The sequence below is a fragment of the Nicotiana tabacum genome, chromosome 20, assembly GCF_000715075.1.
Source record: "Nicotiana tabacum cultivar K326 chromosome 20, ASM71507v2, whole genome shotgun sequence".
NCBI lineage: Eukaryota > Viridiplantae > Streptophyta > Magnoliopsida > Solanales > Solanaceae > Nicotiana > Nicotiana tabacum.
The window spans coordinates 59,238,773-59,260,232 of NC_134099.1; the positions used below are offsets into that span (position 1 = coordinate 59,238,773).

The 21,460-nt window shown below is 41.1% G+C and overlaps 1 protein-coding gene across 1 annotated transcript; it reads right to left on the reverse strand.

The window, feature by feature from the left end:
- Nucleotides 1-17,852: 17,852 nt before the first annotated feature.
- On the reverse strand, nt 17,853-20,881 carry LOC142174386 (uncharacterized). Its single transcript, XM_075240172.1, has 3 exons — nt 20,509-20,881; nt 19,020-19,406; nt 17,853-18,028 (listed from the first exon to the last, which is right to left on the reverse strand). The coding sequence occupies exons 1-3, from the start codon at nt 20,879-20,881 to the stop codon at nt 17,853-17,855; spliced, it is 936 nt and encodes a 311-aa protein (XP_075096273.1).
- Between the last annotated feature and the right edge of the window lie 579 nt (nt 20,882-21,460).

Here is a 21,460-nt window from a genome sequence, read left to right on the forward strand (position 1 = left end):
TTAAACCTCATACTCTGCAAAAAGACTAAAATTATATAAGTATAAAAGATAATTGCATCTAAAACAAGCTAAAATCTAAGCAATTTGTATCAAATGTGCCGAAATTCTCCGGCACATCAATACCCCAACTTAAACTCTTGCTTGTCCTCAAGCAATAAAGACAACACTATCCTATTCTAAAATCCATCTAAAAGATATGAAACAATAGTGACCATGGACGGTGTTTGTTGTTACTACTACAAGCATGCATTTTTGATTGTCTTGCCCTTCCTGAACCATCAATATATACAAGGAAACTAATCAACTTGTGAAACTTTGAGCCTCAAACAATGTGAAAAAATGTTACCCTCAGCTGAGTGTACTTGCATTTGACTCAAAAACTTAACTTTTGTCCAACCTCACAATTCATGTGCCCTCACTAGAAAGAAAGTCCCAAAATCACAATATTTACAATGACAACAAAAGGGACGAATTCACAAATACACTCACTCTCACAAAGAAAGTTTCAAGTGTTACAACATACCATACCATAGGCCTGCCCTTATTTTAATTCATTACTTTATTCTAAGAACGCTCGGTTGGAGATCTCATAAGGACTTTTTAAGCTTGTAATGTAGGTTTAGGGAAGGGTCGGAAAAGCATTTGGGTACAAGTGACTACACCCTCCTTGAACACTAATCACATTTTTCTTTCTTGTGCTCTTTGCTTCTTTTCAAACCACAAAGCCTTCATTAGCATCAACTTTTCCACCATTTAGCCACCTCAACTGCCTCTTTTATTCTCTTCAAGGCTCCTTATTATAAACACTCACAACTCTTATACTTCTTTTTTATATTTTGCTTTTGGAGCTTGAGTAGTTTCACATTTTGAGGTACACTTTCCTACGCTCATTGCACAACCTTGTTGAGCTTCCCGCTTGACACACACCCCCAACTTAGGCTTTTAGCCTCATTCTCAATGCTCAAGGAGGGATGGGTTCAAAATAGGGAATTATTTCACAAAAAGGGAAATGTTTGTAATGAGGTAGCCAAAGAAAAGATTAAAGGCTCAAATGGGGTGACTAGTGATACTATCTGTACAATGGGTGGCTTGAAAGGCTAACTGGTTTTCCAAAAATCACAAAGACTGCCTAAGGTCATTTCTCCAACCAAATGTAATTATTATAAGTATTGAAAAAAAACCAACCGGGCAAGTTCTAGATGATAGAAGTAAACACAAGAATTATTTACACAAAGAACTCACACACATGGCACACGAACTGTTTGGCTTACATAGTTTGAAGCCCTCGAGTCAACACTTGGCAACTCAAAGCTTTCATCATATATACATATATACCTCTAGGTAGACATAGAGTCACAGAGCGATCCTCAAGTTCACACAGTTGATATCTCTTTTTTTCTTTTTTTTATATTAATGGAAGGGTATATGCTATATACAGACACACATGCTTGAACCTACCCAAGTACACCAATCTGGTCAACATGCTTCATTCTACTATCCTGGTTCTACTATTACACCCTTGGAAAAGAACCCGACGAAGAAAAACCAAGGGGAATTCATTGCTAATTACTAAAGATGGACAACTATGTACTTGTTTTTGTTTCATTTTTTTTGTAAACAAGGATAACAACACTTATGTACAGAGATCACAAAACACCAATATATACAGAATCACGAAACACAAATGAGTACATAGGTTTGCTTATAGCACAAAAACATAGACATGTACAATAGTTGTCAATTTCACAAAAATATATACAAGGCTACCACCCCCAACTAAAAATCATGCATTGTCCTCAATGCATAAGAACATAGAATAGAGTTTAGGGGCTCTCTGAGGCGCACTAAGCGCTATGGGAGTCGGAAGTCGGCTGAGTGATGGTGGGGTCACCCTCTGATGCTGAAGATGGGACCGATGAGATATCGGCCTGAGGAGTGACCTCCACTAATGGAGGAGGGGATCTCTGGCTGGCCCATTCTAGAGCTAGGGCCTGTGGGCTGCTAGCCTCTCCCGCTGATGGCTGAGTGGCCGATAGATCTGCAGGGGTGTCCATATTTGCTAGCGAATATTCTATCACCATCTGAATTTCTGCTTGCTCCTCGTCCTCAACTGTAGGAGTAACAATCTGCTTGCACTTCTCCTGAGGGCCATTATCCTCTGCGGACCATGAATCCTCCTCATCCTCTCTCTCATCTACCTCCTCACCCTCGGACTCTGAAGAATGTCCGAATCCTCCTCAGAAGGAATCTCAATATGTGTAGGAGGGGATAGAGGCTGGGAAGCCCCGGCAGTCGGAGGTACAATATCCGTCATCCGAGTAGAGAAGTCAAGGCCCAAATTTGGTGCTGCTGTGTCTGCTTCCTGCTCATCTTCCTTTGGTAGGAAGGATGATAGATTGAACTCCAAAGTCTGCATCTTGTGGAGCTTGGTCTTCATAGTGGCAACTTCCTCTCGGAGCTTAGGAAAGTCACTAACCTCACCTCGCTCTATCTTCTCAACCCTCAACTCAAGTTGTTGCAGGCGATCCCCATAAGTTGTTTGTTGTTGTTGGAGTGCTGTCACTGAGGACTGTATAGGAGTCAAGGCCTGTTTGATAAGGTTGGGAAAGTTCTTCAGAAGCTGATCTACCTTAGCATTGGCATGGTGAGCAATGAGACCAAGCCTCGAGACGGCTGGCAGTGCAGTAGAAGGCTGAGCAGTGGTGGACTAAGAGGCAAGCTCTGAAGTAGAAGTGGATGCCACTGGAACCTGAGGAGTCACAGGAGTCTGAAGGCTCTATATCGACTAGACCCTGAGTCTGAACCTCTGGGGGAGCAACAACATCACTAATACACGTGATATCAATGTCTCTCATCTCCTTCCTTGTCCTGTCACTATGTGGCATGGTAAGGACCTTCACAACTTTATAGAGGGCTGTGATTAAACAGGGAAATGGAAGCGAAGTGGCGTGCTGATTTACACGGATCCCTATCTCTTGGAAGATAAGAGCTCCCACATCAATTGTAATACCCGCCATAATACATGCAGTGAGAAGAGCTTTCTTAATGCCTATGCTAGTCTCGTTCCTGGATGGTATCAATCGAGAGGTGACAAAGCTGAGCCAAAATCGACCCTCTCGTGTGAGGTCCTCCTTGTATATTTTATGCACAGGGTTGATCCAAGCAGGGGTCCCCTTTGCTATCACCGAAACAATCCAACTACGCTCATTTTCCCTATTTGCCCATTTGGCAGCATACTCAGCTGCGCCCGATCTCCAGCCAGGGAAGTACAGCTCATTAATGGTCTCACTACTACAAAACACACTCTTCCCCCGAACCAGTACAGTGTCAATAAAAATCCTGTTGCATTTGTGGTGCGCAGTCCGGGAGGCTCTATATGATGCATAGAATTCACGGACAAGAGTCTCATTATATTTAACAGGCGGTTTAGTAAAGCACTCCTATTTTCTTTCTTTGATATTCTCCCATATGTGGGGGTACTGCTCTTGTATCCCGTTCAAACTCAATTGCTTCTCGGCCAAGATTTTTCGTTTGGTGAGCCCTTCTCTATATAGTGGCCTGGACCCATCAATACCAAATCGGAGTTGGAAGTCATATTCGTGTTTCCTTTTTGCCTCAGTCTGTAAGTCAACTGAGGGAAATATCTCCTCCTTATTAGACCGGGAGGGACATGGAACATTAGGGTCCATTCGTGATCGTTTTGCTTGTGACGCGAGACGACTGGAGGATGCCCTTTTCTGGGCGGAGGCTGCATGTTTCTTGGGAGCCATATCTGCACAAAAGTGAAATGTGAGCGACATTGTAGGCAACAATGAAAAGAAAAAAGAAAAATTCAAGAAAAAGTTGAAGATGCGACAGGTTATGTGGTCGCATAACCACTATGCGGATTGCAAACTTGTCGCAAACTTGATAGTTCACTACTGATCTCAGTCTGCGATGGGGTATGTGATCGAATAACCACTATGTGGACCGCATAACCATCACATACCTGATTGCTTAAAAAACCAAATCACAAAATGCGATCGCAAATTCCATCGCAAAGTGGAAAATGCGATCGCAAAACAACCGCAAAAAGCAAGGTTTTAGACTGGGTGTTCTGTTTCAGTATGCGGTGACTTTGTGGTCCGCATATCAATAATGTGATCGCAAACGTCGCCGCATTTGGTCATCTTCTTCAGCCAACTAGGGTTAGTTATGCGGCAAAAATGTGGACTGCATTTCGATTATGCGAGCCGCAAACTTCATCGTCCCAATTGATTTAATGCAACCCTCAACAATGGCGATCCTAATTCTTACTACCCAGCACCCCAAAGATATTTCCTACCCAAAAGACTATGACAATATGGACAGACATATACTTACAAACCACAATCAAGAATAAAGAAAGGAAATAGGAAAGAAACACATGAGAAACAAAGGCGAAATTGAAGATAAAAAAAAAATTGGGGCAAGGAAACATACCAGTGAAGATGAATAAGCACACTAGGGAGATGAATTCTCAAGTGTTTTCGTCCTTTGTTAGATGCCACTAGCCGTTTTGCCCTTTTTTCATTCTTTGTCTACCCTCTTTTTTTCGTTTTGTTTGTGTCTTTCTGTTAAAAAAAATTTTTGTTTTGTTTTGAACGTGTGAGAGCTGAAGGGATGCGAAGGATATACCTGAATGATTTGCGGTGGGTAAGTCATCGCATAAAACACTATGCGATTGCATAAGTGTTATGCGGTGGATTCAAGTGAGTTACTGAAGGGCCAAAAGTGCGGTGCACTATGCGATCGCATAGTGAAAATGCGGTCCGTAAAGTGCACCAACTTGTCGCATCTTTACCACCAAATTTAGCCAAACACACTGTGTTGGTTTGCGACCAAAATGCAGTCCGCATAGTGAAAATTCAACCGCATATGTGTAGCAAACTACCCAAGGTGATTATTCCGGCCTTTTTCATGCAATCTTACCCCGTGTCATGACCTTTTGAATCCCCTGCACTCTAACACACACTTTAAATTGCTCAATTAAATCTATCTAACAAAAAATTAAAAATTCAAAGGCCAAAAAGGGTGTTACCACACATGGGTTGCCTCCCATGAAGCGCTTGGTTTACTGTCGCGACACGACGAAGTTGGTGTTCCTTTGGATTCACTCATTGGTTGGGCACGGACCATCTTCGAGAGCCAGCTGCTCCACCAAATATTTTTCTCCATCTGTGCCCAAGTAGTGCTTGACTCACTGGCCATTCACTTTGAAGGTTCGGAGCCCATCCTCCGATTCTAGTTCCACAGCTCCAAAAGGAGAGACATTTACCAATTTGAATGGACCAGACCATTTTGATTTGAGCTTGCCCGGAAACAATTTGAGCCTTGAGTTAAAGAGCAAAACCAAGTCACCCGACTTGAACTCTCTTTTCAAGATCTTCTTGTCATGGACGAACTTCATCCTTTCTTTATACACAGCTGCACTTTCATAAGCATGGAAACATAATTCCTCTATTTCATTGAGTTGTGTTAACCTCAAATTTGCAGCTTCAGCCCAACCTAAGTTCAACCTTTTTAGAGCCCACATGACTTTGTGTTCCAGTTTTACGAGTAGATGACAAGCTTTGCCGAAGACTAACCGATAAGGGGAAGTGCCAATAGGAGTTTTGTATGCCGTGCGGTATGCCCATAGTGCGTATTTCATCCCACAAGAGCTTACAAAGGGACCCATAAAATCAATTCCCCACACATCAAAGATTTCTATCTCCATCACAAAGTGCATTGGCATTTCATGCCTCTTGGAGATTGATCCTTGCCTTTGACATTGGTCACAAGCCTTGACCATTTGATTGACATCGTGATAGATATGAAGGCCAATAGTGACCACATTCAAGCACCTTAGCCGCCGTTCGATTTCCCCCATGATGACCCCAACCGGTGAGTCGTGGCATGCCTTTAGAATTGGCATAATCTCTTCTTCTGGAACACACCTTCTGATGATGTTGTCAGCACAAACACAGAACAAGAATGGTTCTTCCCAGTAGTATTGCCGGCAATCTCTCAAAAACTTCTTCTTTTTGATAGGATTCCAATCCATCCGAAATAAGGTAGTAGTTGGTAATATCGGCATACCTAGGAGCAAAAGTGCTAGAAAGTGACAATATGTGTTCATCCGGGAATACATCGTTAATCTCAAGACCTCCCTTTGGCCTCCCTACCTCTTCAAGCCTTGATAAATGATCCGCTACTTGATTTTGAGTTCCCTTGCGATCCTTGACCTCAAAGTCAAATTCTTGCAACAACAAGACCCATCGAATCAACCGAGGCTTTGCATCCTTCTTTGCCATAAGATAGCGAAGAGCAGCATGATCTGTGTACACTATCACCTTGGATCCCAACAAATAAGCTTGGAACTTCTCAAAGGCATAAACAATGGCAAGAAGTTCTTGCTCAGCCACTGTGTAATTCATTTTCACTCCATTGAGTATCTTTCTTGCATAATAGACCGGGTGGAGAACCTTGTTGTGACGTTGGCCAAGCATTGCTCCAATGGCTACACCACCGGCGTCATATATGGGCTCGAAAGGAAGAGACCAATCAGGTGTGACAATAATAGGTGCCGTGGTGAACCTTTGTTTCAATTCCTCAAAGGCTTTGAGGCATTTCTCGTCAAACACAAATTTGGCATCTTTCCCAAGGAGTTTGCACATAGGATTTGCAATCTTGGAAAAATCCTTGATGAAACGTCTATAGAATCCGACATGCCCTAAGAAACTTCAAACACCTTTAACGGAAGTAGGTAGAGGAAGCTTGGAAATAATCTCGATCTTAGCCCAATCAACCTCTATGCCATGTTTTGAAATTTTATGCCCCAATACAATGCCTTCATCCACCATGAAATGACATTTCTGTCAGTTAAGCACAAGGTTGGTATCCTCACATCTCTTAAGCACTTGTCTAAGATTGTTAAACAATGCTTAAAAGAGTCACATACCACCGAGAAGTCATCCATGAAAACCTCTAGAAAATCCTCCACCATGTCGGAGAAAATGGACATCATACATCTTTGAAAAGTAGCCGGTGCATTGCACAAACCAAATGGCATCCAGCTAAAAGCAAAAGTCCCACAAGGGCAAGTGAATGTCGTCTTCTGTTGATTCTCCAATGCTATGTTGATTTGGTTGTATCCGGAATATCCATCAAGGAAACTATAGAATGACCTTCCCGCTAGCCGATCAAGCATTTGATCAATTAAAGGCATAGGGAAATGGTCTTTGCATGTGGCACTGGTGAGCTTCCGATAATCCATACAGACCCTCCAACCGGTCACCGTTCTCATTGGGATGAGCTCATTTTTATCATTTTCAATTACAGTCATGCCTCCCTTTTTCGGCACACATTGCACCGGGCTCACCCAAGAACTATCGGCAATAGGGTAGACTACCCCGACATCCAACCATTTGATGATTTCTTTCTTTACCACCTCTTGCATTGACAGGTTCAACCGTCATTGATGTTCCACACTTGGTTTCGTATCACTCTCTAATTGGATCTTGTGTTTGCAAATTCCCGTGGGAATCCCTCGGATGTCCGCAATTGTCCATCCAATGGCTTGCCTATGCTCCTTCAACACTTCCAACAATTGTTCTACCTGCACATCATTCAACAAAGAAGAAACAATTACCGGTAAAGTATCATTTGAGCCAAGAAATTTATACCTTAAGTGTGGTGGAAGTGGTTTGAGCTCTAGTTGCGGTGGTTCGATAATAGAAGGCTTTGCGAAAGGAGTGGCTCTATTCTCCAAGTCGAGAGATAGCTTTGACGGAGCATAAGTGTAGGACCCAAGCCCCTCCAATGCATTTACCAATTCCATATACCCCTCCATATCTTCACCATCAAAGTTTACCAAAATAGCCGCCAATGCCTCACCGAGGCACCGTTCTTCCATTTTCATTTCAACCGCATCCTCTACTTCATCAACAACATCAATCACCGAGATGCTTTCATACTCATGTGGTAGTTTCATACCCTTGCTTGCTTGGAATGTAACCTCTTCATCATTTACACGGAATTTGATCTCATTCCATTTTGAATCCATTAGTGCTCTTCCAGTGGCAAGGAATGGTCTCCCCAAAATGATAGGGATCTCTTTGTCAACCGCACAATCAAGGATTACGAAATCAGCGGGTAAATGAAATTTTCCCACCTTCACAAGTACATCATCAACAATTCCCACCGGTCGTTTGATGGAACGATCGGCCGTTTGCAATCTCATACTTGTGGGCCTTGGCATACCTAACCCTGCTTTCTTGTAAATGGCAAGAGGCATCAAGATGATGCTTGCCCCATTATCACAAAGGGCTCTTGCAAAATCATGTGCCCCAATGGTACAGGGAATGGTGAAAGCTCCCGGGTCTTTTTTCTTTTGAATGGTGGATGTTGCAATCATGGAACTAACCCGGTGAGTCACATTCACCACTTCGTTTTTGGTGGTTCTCTTCTTGGTGATCAAATCTTTCAAATATTTAGCAAAACCCGGCATCTCTTGAAATGCTTCCACAAATGGAATATTTACCGATAATTGCTTGAGAATGTCATAGAACATTTCGAGTTTGCTATCATCAACCTTCCTAGAAAGTCTTTGAGGGAATGGAGGAGGAGGTCTAGGAATAGGCGGCAGAGTCTTTGGTGTCTCTTTTACCTTTTCCTTTACCTCATCCCAGTTTTCTTGTTGCACTTTCAACTCTTTCGGAACCTTCTCAACTTCAACAACCCTTTGCTCATCAACCTCAACTTCATGTTCGGACTCTTCAACTTCAACCACTTGTTCACTCCCTCCTTGTAGTAACTTCCCACTCCGAGTAGTAATCGCCATGACATGAGAAGTTGGACCACTCCCACTACCCTTGGGGTTCGCAATTGTGTCACTTACCTTTTTGCTTCGGATTTTGTTCCCTAGAGAGGTATCTCATTTGCATCTCCAATTTTTGAATGGATGTGGTATGAAAACCAACAAGCTCAGTCATATTCCTCATAGAAGTGTCGTACTTCTCTTGATTTTGCAATACCCGTTCAAGCATGCTTTCCAACTTAGACTCACTTGAGGAACCTTGATTTGAATATTGACCCTTTGAAGGAACATAAGTGTTTGAACTCCGATTTGGGAAGTTGTTGTTGTTGCTCCAATTACCTTGATTTGAGCTGCTTTGGTCATATCTCCACTGTTGGTTGCCTTGCCCTTGCGGGTGAGGCGTCCATTGATTTTGTTGTCCTTGACCTTGGTAATGTTGCCTTTGATATCCACCTTGAGAGTTATTGACATAGTTTGCCTCCTCAAAGTCCTCATTTGATAAGGGTTGCACATCTTCCACCACATTTACTTTCTTCGTTTGGCTTTCTGTGAACATCTTTCTCAACACATTGACATCTGTGGAAAGCCTTGCAATCACTTGATCCCTTTCTTTGTTTTCCTTGATCATGGTGGTCAAGTAAGGAGACCCATATGCAATTCCACCTGTGGTGTCCTCTGAGTGCCATGCTTGATTATGCTTCGCCATTTTGTCAAGTATTTGTGTGACCCTTGCGAATGATTTGTCCATGAAAGATCCGTCAGCTGCATTCTTGGCTATAGATTGGTTCATAGGATCCAAGCCCATGTAGAATTTTTCCAACAAGATAGAATTCTGAAAACCATGGTTGGGAGATCTCACCAAATATAACTTGAACCGATCTCATGCATCATGTAGATGTTCTCCCGGTACTTTCTTGAAAAAGAAAATTTTATCCCGGAGCTCAGACTTCTTACTTTGCGGGAACCATTTAGCTAAGAATGCCCGGACAAGTTCGGGACAAGAATGAATGGAGTTTGGTGGCATATTCTGAATCCATTTCCTTGCGTCTCCAGCTAGTGAGTATTTGAAGCACCTCAACCTTAGAGCATCATCCGAGACGTTGTTTTGCTTATGCATCGCACACATACCCAAGAAGTTTCTAAGATGTTGTGTCGGATCATCGTCAGTGGAATTCCTGAAAAACCCCTCTGCTTTGAGCATAAGGATTAAACCATGTTCCACCTTGAAAGTTGCAGCGCCAACGGCCGAAGGTACAATAGCATTTGTATCCTCAATATACTCCTCTATGTCCGCAAAAGGATTTTCTTCCATTTTTGCCTCCATTTCTTCTTCATATTCGGCCATGTTTTCCTATCAACACCAAGCAAAACAAGCAAAGTGTGATGGAATAGACTAAGACGTAAAGTAAAGCACACACTAATTAGTAATTTCAAAACCGTATTCCTCGGTAACGACGTCAAAATTTGATACGCTCAAATTACACTTTAATAATTAGTGTAAGGCGGTTGGTGTCAAATATAATAACCCAACAAGGTTGGGGTCGAATCCCACAGGGAATAGGTGTGAAAAGGTTACTCAAATAGTGTGTTACTTGACTAAAGTCGTAATTCTATCCGGTTAATGGTAGCAAGAGTATGAATTGAGTTTGGTTTGAAGAAATAACAAATTGTGATATGTAGAATGTAAATAGTTTGATTAAAGAAACCAAGGTTGTGTCCCCATTAATGAGGTGTAATGCTATCGGTATTAATATGATATATTTCTAATGGAAGGTTCTTTTGATATGCAATGATTTCTAAATGACTACCCAATATTTTCCAATAGTTGGGTAGTATTTCCTCTTTACGATTTTTCTAAATATAAAAGAGTTGCAATTAAGAATAATCAATATATGCCAAATAAAACTCACTTATTCCTAAGCGATTCTATTAAACAAGGTTTAAAGCCTTGAGACTTTGATATTTACTTCTACCAAATTCCAACCCACTTTCCCAAGCAAAGTAAGAATTTAATGACACTTGTTAATGTTTGCAACCACCAACAATAAATGAAGAATGAGAAGTAAATAAATATCAACCAACCATTATACATATATTCAATGTTAAATACCTATTAACATAACACCCATTTAGGGTCCACAACTTTAGTATTTAAAGTTAGCTACACATACTAAAATACAAAAGGAAGAGAATATTTAATGCCATAAAGCTTACAAAGTGAAAGATTCTTCAACCAAAAGCTTCCAAAAGAGAGGAATATTAAAGCTTTGTATTGTAGCTCCCAAAATCAGACAAGATGCCCCCACAAAACCCCAATAAATCTATTTATAGTGGGTCAAAATTCGGGACAAAATTTGGACAAAAATACTTTTCGGTTAAATATGCGACCACATATCTGTCGCATAACAGACATGCGGTCTGCATTCTTGACATGGCCATCGCATATTTCAACCCTAGTTTCCAGGCCTTCATCACATTCATTGTTTGCGATTCGCATTGTAGAAATGCGATCGCATTTCGCGTCGCATCTTCTACCTTCAGCAACCCTTGTGCTAAGTTTGCGGTGAATTCTGCGGCTCGTAAACATGTTATGCAATCGCAGAATGGACCGTATATCGTGCGCTGGACTTTGCCCAGAAAACTGTTGTGGTTTGCGATTTCATGGTGCATTCTGCGGCTCGCATGTTAGCTTTGCGATCGCATATCCACATTTGCGATGCCTTTTTGCTATTTTCTTGTCTTTTTGTGGCTTTTTTGAATTCATTTCCATGCTCTTATGTTCTTAAACCTCATACTCTGCAAAAACACTAAAATTACATAAGTATAAAAGATAATTGCATCTAAAACAAGCTAAAATCTAAGCAATTTGTATCAAATGTGCCGAAATTCTCCGGCACATCAGCGACTAGCACCAAAATAACAATCGGGGATCTCCCAGGATACCATCCTGTAGTCCCATATGTACGTATCCAGTGGATCTCCCGGGATCCCGTCCCGTAGTCCAACTCATAGTGCGCGGGGATCTACCAGAATCTCATTCCGTAGTCCCAAATGTAAATACCCAGTACTGGGGGAATCTACCGAGTGCATTCCCGTAGTTCCATGTAACTGTGCAGGGGGATCTACTGGAATCCCACATCCGTAGTCCCAAAATAAATAGACAAATGGAAGCTACCGGAATCCCACATCTGTAGTCCCAAAATAAATACACAGCAACAATAGGAAAATATACAGAAATGACAAAATTTCATATTAAGGCAACAAGTGATTCTAGCCTAGCACGCTGCACAGAATTCAGGTAAGGCAGTTTGAGCAAGTAAAGCAATTAAGTCACTTAGACATGCTTTCCTAAGCTAACAACAGGCTTAATAGTACAAGTAATGGAAACATACTAGTAATTACTTAAAGAAAGCCGGATTTCCAACAATTAGCACAAGTACGCACTCATTATCTCATGTACAAGACATTTCAATTACCAAATATACCAAATCCTAAGGGGAAGGTTCCCCACACAAGGTTAGACAAGCCACTTACCTCGAACCGGCTCAAAATCAACCCAAAACCACGCTTTTACCACGAGTACTCGACCCCAAATGGTCCAAATCTATTCAATTCAATTGCATAATGTAAATAATACTTCAAGTAACTGATTCTACAAAGAAATTCTAAGCTATTACGCTAAATTAGGTAAAATGACAAAAACACCCCTCGAGCCCACATCTCGGAATCGAGTAAAATTTATATTTTCAGAATCCTCACGCTCTCACGAAGTCATGCATACCAAAATTATCTAAATCCAAGGTCAAATTCCCAATCAAAAGTCGAATTCAAGGTCTAAGAACTTTCTTCCAATTTTTCCCCAATTTTCATCTCCAATCCGAAATTAAATGATGAAACTAACCATAGATTGATGGAATAAAACTGGAAAGGGTTAAAGAATTGTTACCCAATGATCTCCTCTTCAATTTTCTCCCAAAATCGCCCTCTCCCGAACTCCAAGTTGAATTTCCAACTTTTGAAACTAAACCCTCGAAATTTCATATTTCTGCCCAGCTATTTCCGTATCTGCGAACAAATAATCGCATCTGCGATACCGCTTCTGTGGTTGGGGAACCACTTCTGCAGTTCTCACTTAAAAGCCCAATCTCGCACCTGCGACTTCAAATTCCGCATCTGTGGTCACGCATATGCGGTTCCTTATGCCGCTTCTACAGTTCCTGGCCCCTTCCTCATTTCCGCTTCTGCGACCACTAAGCCACTTCTGCAGCGCCGCACTTGTGGGACCCAAACTGCAGGTGCGGCTATGATAGATAACAGCTGAAGCTGCAAACTTCAAACTCCAAAAATCTTTCGTCAACCATCCGAAATCACCCCGAGGTCCCCGGGACCTCAACCAAACATGCCAACCAATACTAAAACATCATTCAAACTTGTTCCAACCTTCGGAACTCTCAAAACAACATCAAAACACCTATTTTTCATCGGATTCAAGCCTAAGAATTTGAAAAACTCTAAAAATATACTTTCGATCAAAAAGTCTACCAAACCTCGTCCGAATGACCTGGAATTTTGCACACACGTCATATTCAACACTACAAAGCTACTCCAACTTTCGGAATTCCATTCCGATCCTCGGATCAAATCTCACTATCGAACCGGAAACATCAAAAATTCTACTTTTTGGAATTTCAAGCCTAAATTAGCTACGGACCTCCAAAATATAATCTGAACACGCCCCTAAGCCCGAAATCATCCAACGGAGCAAACGGAACCATCAAATTTCCATTCCGAGGCCGCCTTCACACTGTTCTGACTACGGTCAACTTTCCAACACTTAAGCTTTCATTTAGGGACTAAGTGTCCCAAAACTCTCCGAAACTCAAAACCAAACATCTCGGCAAATCAAAATAGCAGAAATAAACACGGGAAAAGTAGTTAATAGGGGATCGGGGCATTAATTCTTACGACGACCGGCCGGGTCGTCACACTTCCAGGCTTAAACTACCTCCAGAGATGTCTTTAGTGCAACTGGTGTTTCATGTATCCATGTTGAAGAAGGTGGTTGGAGACCCGTCTCTTATTGTTCCGGTTGAGACTATTGAGGTTAATGAAGAATTGACTTATGAAGAGATTCCAGTTCCCATTCTTGATAGGCAAGTTTGAAAGCTGAGAAATGAAGAGATTGCCTCCGAAGTGCTATGGCATAACCAACAGGTTAAAGAGGCCACCTGGGAGGCCGAGGAAGAGATGAAAAAGAATTATTCTCATAAAACTGAGCCGCTAAGCCTAGGGGTGTGTATTCGAATCGGTTTATCGATAAATTGAATCGATTATTTATTATTGGTTTATCGATTTTGATTTCGAAATTTTACTTATCGAGTTATCAATTTCAATTTCGATTTTGTCCTCTAAACCGATAACCGATAATATATACTAAAAAGACATTTTTTACCTTTATTTTATAATACCCTTTCCTTTAACCTAAGTCCCTAACCCTATTATTTCCTCTACCACATTTAAGGAATGATCATATTTAAAGATCAAGTGAATGAAGTTCAAATTAATGGAAAACAGAATTAGCCGTGATGATGTATTTTGTTTTTTTATACTGTTGGAGTGTTGGTGGCATACATTTGATCCCTTACTTTAGTTTTGTTGCATGTCCTTGTTGACACAATTTTTATGTTATAAATGGTATTCGTCTTATTTTAGCTTCTTTTTGTCCATAATAGTTAGGTGTGTTTATAGCGATATACTTTTCGTGAAATCTCGCAAATTTTCTTATTAGTGTAATCGATAACCGAATCGATAAGCCCCCAAAATCGATAAATCAAAATTGAAAAAATCGAAACCTTATTGAAACGATAACAATAAGCATATGTACAAATCGATAATCGATAAGTAATTATCGGTAAGGGTCAAAATCGAATGCATACCCCTAGCTGAGCCTCACCAAAGTGCGAGCTAATGTCCAATGTCTTAGTATCCCCCGAAGTGCCTTTATTAGGAGAAGAACAAGACACTACACGCTCTTTACTCTTTGAAGCGCCATCAGCAGAAACGAGGAATGTTCTTTCGAGAACGGAAGCCTCCGAAACTGAATGATCGGTCGAATCCCCTCTCTTGAACCGCTGAGAAGGACTCACCCCGCTGTGAGCCTCCTCACACCCCGGAGATTCTTTTTGTTTATCATCAACCCTCGACCCCGAGGTTGACGGTCTCTTCCCCCAGAGGACATGGCCTCATCTAGGAAAAATCTCCAATACTTGCGGTAGCTAAGTTAGTACGCTAAAAAGAAAGGTACCATTCTGGGGAAATAAGCCACCAAGCGCCTACCGTGATGCTTTGCCTCCCATCTCCCCTTATACAGGTCTCGCCACCTGCACTTATCATAGGTCGAACAAGCGGCCAGCTTATGAGACCACTCGCCAAATCTGGGACCTCGTTCGACAATCAAGGAGTCGCTACAAAAAATATATATGCAGAAAAACGTCGTTATGGAGCGTACCTCCAAGACAAAGTGATAAAAATACAAGTATGACACTTACGTGTGAGATCCCATTTCTCGGAAAAGGGCAGAAACTCTCCAGGAATGATATCAATCGTCCGATCTCGAATTAATCATCTCATCCATCCTCGGTCTTCGTTCTCTTCACCGTCAGTGGCAGGAGACAGAGTAGATCGACGCTGGAGAGTAATCAAACCTCGATAACGCAGCGATCGATATAACGTCACGAGATGACTAAGGGTAAAGTCTGTTACACCCCATGTATTCGTACGTGGAAGTACGCCATAAGTTACATCCCGTATTTTTGTACGTTGAAGTTTCGCCGTAAGTTCATCAACGTAAGTACGTGAATGGGATTATTTTGAGGTTATAAGCATTATAATATTTCAAACAAGTGATGAGTAAATTTGGGAAGGTGAGAGGGTAAGCAAATTGAAGAAAATAAATTTCGTGGAAGTTTGACATTTTGGGATAAAATACGGTTCGACCTAAAATACCCGATATTTATAGACTAGTATCATACAAGGTACCACATGGCCATGATAGTAAGGTATACACGGTATGTAAAAAGTGAGTAGTATTATACGTAATTTGAGATAATTTTTAATTATGTGGATAATCGGATAATTATTGATTTTAGTGGGAGGTTAACTATTTAATTTAAGGTTTTTGGATAAGCCTTCATGTGTAAACAAGACAAATGGGTAACAATGACTCTTCAATCATGCTAGGTGACTTTAGAAGAATTGGTGACTCTTAATTTATAAAATAATATGGCAGTATTAGGAAACTTGGCCAAAATTTTATTCTTGTCAAGTTGGGCCCATACCACTATAATAAGGACCCTTTTCAAATTCATTTATTGATTCTTAGAAAGAGACCATACGGATTTTCTAGCAATCACAAATTTGCTTTCAACTTTAGCTTTATTTCTACATAAAAATTTCCTTTAGTTTCAAATGGAAAAAATATCATAAGGGGTAAAATGATGAGATCTTCAACAATAGTTACAGATCTATTTCAACAAATTCATACAATATTATGTAATAGCAGTGTAAGATGCAATTTTAAGAGAACAAGGTACAATCTTCCTCAAGAATATCATATGGATTTTCTCCTACTTCGACCCGTTATTACGTGTTTCGTCGCGATTGACATATGTTACAGGATTGCCAAGAGAATTGGCTCAGGTATGTTAAGGCTATCATTTCTTTCTTTTTGGCATGATCTATATGACACGAACGAAATGATAAAATGCACAACTTCCATAAATGACTCTATTCATAGAAATATTAGGAGTGCCTATGTCCTTGAATTCCCTTGTATCTTGTTATTCTATCATCTGTTCATGGGTCTCAGAAAATACGTAAGTTGAAAAAAGGTTTACTTTATGATATTACTCAAAGGTATAATGGTCCTATGACATTCCAAGAGATTTTATTGACATACTTCTCATGCATTGCATTCATGTATATTGACCCATAACCAGATGGCGTTATATACGCGTATATATATACATATATATATATATACATATATATCTATATACATATATATATATATATATATATATATATATATATATATATTGGAGATATGATCGTCCAAAGTGAGGTCTTGTGCTCACTCATTTACAACTTTCGTTTATTATGAAATTTTCCAACTTGGCTCAGACTTAGGCCTCTCCTTAGACCCCAATTCACTTCTAATATGAATTATACACTTATTAACATATCTAATTGATATACATTATATCATGAATCCTCACTTGAACACAAAATAAAATAATTAGCCTACCTTGGCTCCACAAAATCTGAAATTACTTAGCAAAATTTTCTGGTGCTTTACATTCTCCCCCGCTTAGGATCATTTGTCCTCGAATGATAATTAGAGTCAATAAACAATTACTTAGTATAACCTATCTCCTTTCTCACACATCTTTAACTCCCAAATTTAGACTAACTCCCAAATTTTGCAGAAATTTTGGTAGAGTTTCCCTTGTAACTAGGACAATCCACCTGTCAGAGAGCCCCCAAAACATATTTCCAAGTACCATTACACAGTTTCTGTCATCCCTACAACTGGTATACAATTCATTACCTCAACAACTTATACATATTCATACACTTTAAACAACTCACACTTAGCTCATTCTCTTTATACCATAAATTGCACATGGTTCAACCAATGTCATTTACTTGCACACAACTGGATCACTTCAATGAGCCCCATACAATTCAATCACTTTAACATGCGAAAAACGCTTCAATTAATCATTTACCTACCGCATAAGTTTCACATTTTTTTTCATTTACCTCAAGGGTTGCACATTACCCAAATAGTAACAACATTTGCAATTTGGCACACATTGGGAAGTTACAACAATAAGGCAGTTTGGGGAAAATGGGGTGCCTTGCACAAATCTGAACACTACCTCAAATTGCTTAAAAACAACTGTTCGCATGATCACTACTAAACTTGTTTGAACAGATGGGGATATTTCTCTTTCATTTCTTTTTCCGCTTCCTACGTGGCTTCCTCGACTTGTTGACTTTGCCACAATACTTTAACTGAAGCAATTTCCTTGTTCCTCAATTTTTGGACTTGCCTATCAAGAATAGCAACCGGAACCTCTTCATACAATAAGTCTTCACTCACCTCAATAGTCTCAATAGGCACGATGGAAGATGGATCTCCAACCACTTTTTTCAACAGAGACACATGGAACACCGGGATGTACTAATGACATCTCAAGGGGCAATTCCAGCCTATAAGCCACCTGTCCTATCCTTTGAGCGATCCGATATGGCCCGACATACCTTGGGCTCAATTTCCCTTTCTTCCCAAATCACATGACTTCCTTCATGGGATATACTTTCAAGAACACCCAATCATTTACTTGGAATTCCAATTCTCTTCGACGCACGTCTGCATAGGATTTATGATGACTCTGAGCAACTTTCATCCTTCCCTGAATGATTTTAACTTTTTCCATATCCTGGTGCACGAGATCTGGCCCTAACAATTCTGTTTCACCCACTTCAAACTATCCAATCGGAGACCTACATCACCTTCCGTACAATGCCTCAAATGGGGCCATCTGAATGCTAGCATGAAAGCTGTTATTGTAAGCAAATTCTATAAGTGGCAAGTGATCATCCCAATTACCTTTAAAATCCAAGACACATGCTCGCAACATATCTTCAAGCGTCTGAATAGTCCACTCCGCTTGACCATCAGTCTGCGGATGGAAAGCCATGCTGAGATTCACCTGAGTACCCAAACCTTGCTGAAATTTCTTCCAAAAATTAGCTGTGAACTGGGCCCCTCGATCTGAGATAATAGAAAGTGGAGTGCCATGAAGCCTTACTATTTCTTTGATATACAACTGAGCATATTATTCCGCAGTATCAGTGGACTTGGCTGGCAAGAAGTGAGCTGATTTGGTGAGTCGATCCACTATTACCCAAATTGAGTCGAACTTGCGTTGTGTGCAAGGTAACCCTACCACGAAATCCATATTGATCATCTCCCATTTCCACATTGGCATTTCCATAAGTTGAGTTAACCCACCGGGATGCTCAGCTTTTACTTGCTGACAATTCGAATATTTAGATACAAAATCCGCCACAACCCTCTTCATACCGTTCCACCAATAAATTTCCTTGAGATCATGATATATTTTCGTAGAACCTGGGTGCACAGAATACCTGGAATCATGAGCCTCTACCATTTCCCTCTCCCGAAGATTATCCATATCTGGAACACATAGCCTATCTTGACATTGTAATACACCATCCCTGCCACCGAGTGAAAATGCCGAAGTCTTGTTATTCAAAACTGCCTCATTCATCTGTGCCAATGCTGGATCAATGAACTGATTTTCCTTGACTTTCGCTACAAGTGACGATTCTGCTCCATTATGCACCATAACCTTCCCTTCGTCTGAGGTCGAAATACAAACCCCCAGACTGGCCAATTGATAAACCTCCCGAGCCAAAGGCCTCTGATCCGCTCCCAAATGAGCCAAACTTCCCATGGACTTCCGACTGAGAGCGTCGGCCACCACATTTGCCTTCCCTGGATAGTATAAGATGTCCATATCATAATCCTTGATCAATTCTAACCACCGCCGCTGCCTTAAATTCAATTTCTTCTGCTTGAACAAATATTAGAGACTCTTGTGGTCCGAGAACACATCCACATGGACCCCATAAAGATAATGCCGCCATATTTTCAAGGCAAATACAACTGCTGCAAGCACCAAATCATGCATCAGATAATTTTTCTTGTGATTCTTGAGTTGCCTTGAAGCATATGCTATAACCTTCCCATATTGCATCAACACACACCCCAAACCAACCCTGAAGGCCTCACAATAAACCACAAATCCTTCCGTGCCTTCCGGCAAGGTCAATATCGGCGCCGAGGTCAATCTTGACTTCAATTCCTGAAAACTTGTCTCACAAGTGTCGGCCCATTGGAACTTAACTGCTTTCTGCATCAACTTAGTCAATAGGGAGGCGAGGGTAGAGAATGCCTCCACAAACCTCCGATAATACCCCACTAAACCCAAGAAGCTACGGATCTTCGTTGGGGTCGTGGGTCTGGGCCAATCTTTCACTACTGCAATCTTCTGGGGATCCACCTGAATCCCTTCACTAGAAACAACATGACCCAGAAAGGTAACGAACTCCAACCAAAATTCACATTTTGAAAATTTAGCATACAACTAGTGCTGATAAAGAGTCTGCAGAACTGCCCTGAGGTGATCGACATGATCCTCCCGGCTCCGCGAATAAACAAGGATGTTATCAATGAAAACAATCACAAAGGAGTCTAGAAAAGGCTTGAAGACCTGATTCATAAGATCCATGAAAGCTACCGGGGCATTGGTTAGCCCAAAAGACATGACCAAGAATTCAAAGTAACCATAGCGAGTTTTGAAAGCGGTCTTAAGAATGTCCTGCTCCCTGACCTTTAACTAGTGATACCCGAACCTTAAATCAATTTTTGGAGAAAAACTTTGCACCTTGTAATTGGTCGAACAAGTCATCTATCCGAGGTAATGGATATTTGTTTTTGATAGTGACTTTGTTGAGCTGCCGATAATCAATACACATCCGAAGTGACCCATCCTTCTTTCTGACAAAGAGAACCGGTGCGCCCCAAGGCGACACACTCGGTCGAATGAACTCCTTTTCTAATAAGTCTTTCAACTTCTCCTTCAACTCTCTCAACTCTACTGGCGCCATTCTGTACGGTGGAATAGATATTGGCTGCATATCTGGCAATACATCAATCCCGAAATTGATCTCCCTATCTAGCGGAATCCCTGGAAGCTCGTCTGGCAACACTTCAAGAAACTCATTTATGACTGGCACGGACTTGGGGACGGACACTTCTGAAGTGGTGTCTGCCACCCGGACCAAATGGTAGATACACCCCTTCTTAATCATCTTTGAAGCCTTAAGGTAGGAAATAAACCTACCCTTTGACACCTCACCATTTCCCTTCCACTCAATAACCGGCTCATTAGGTAACTCAAGCCTCATTACTCTCGTTCGGCAGTCAAGTTTAGCAAAGCACGAATAAAGCCAGTCAATACCCATAATAACATCAAAATCCACCATCCCAAGCTCAATAAGATCGGCCGTGGTAACATGACAACATACCGCAACAACACAATTCCTATAGACTCGCGCAACTATAATAGAATCACCAACCGGAGTCGATACCGAGAATGGCTCATGAAGCTATTCGGGTTCTATCCCAAAATGCGAAGCAATAAATGGGGTAACATAAGACAAAGAGGACCCGGATCAATAAGAGCATAACAATCAAGTGCTTGAACAGTTAGAATACCTATGATAACATCTGGAGAAACCTCCGCACTCTGGCGACCACTTAAGGCATAAAAGCGATTGGGTCCACCTCTACCTCAAACTCCACCCCTAAGTGCTCCACGCTCTGCTAGATCTGGAGGACACACTGAAGATGTGGCGGCTGAAGAACCAGATGACTGAGCAAAACCCCTACCCATGCCCTGATTGGGTGCACAACAATCCAGCTGAATATGACCTCTCACTCCACATTTGTAGCATACCGAGCTATCCAGATAACAAGACTCGGTA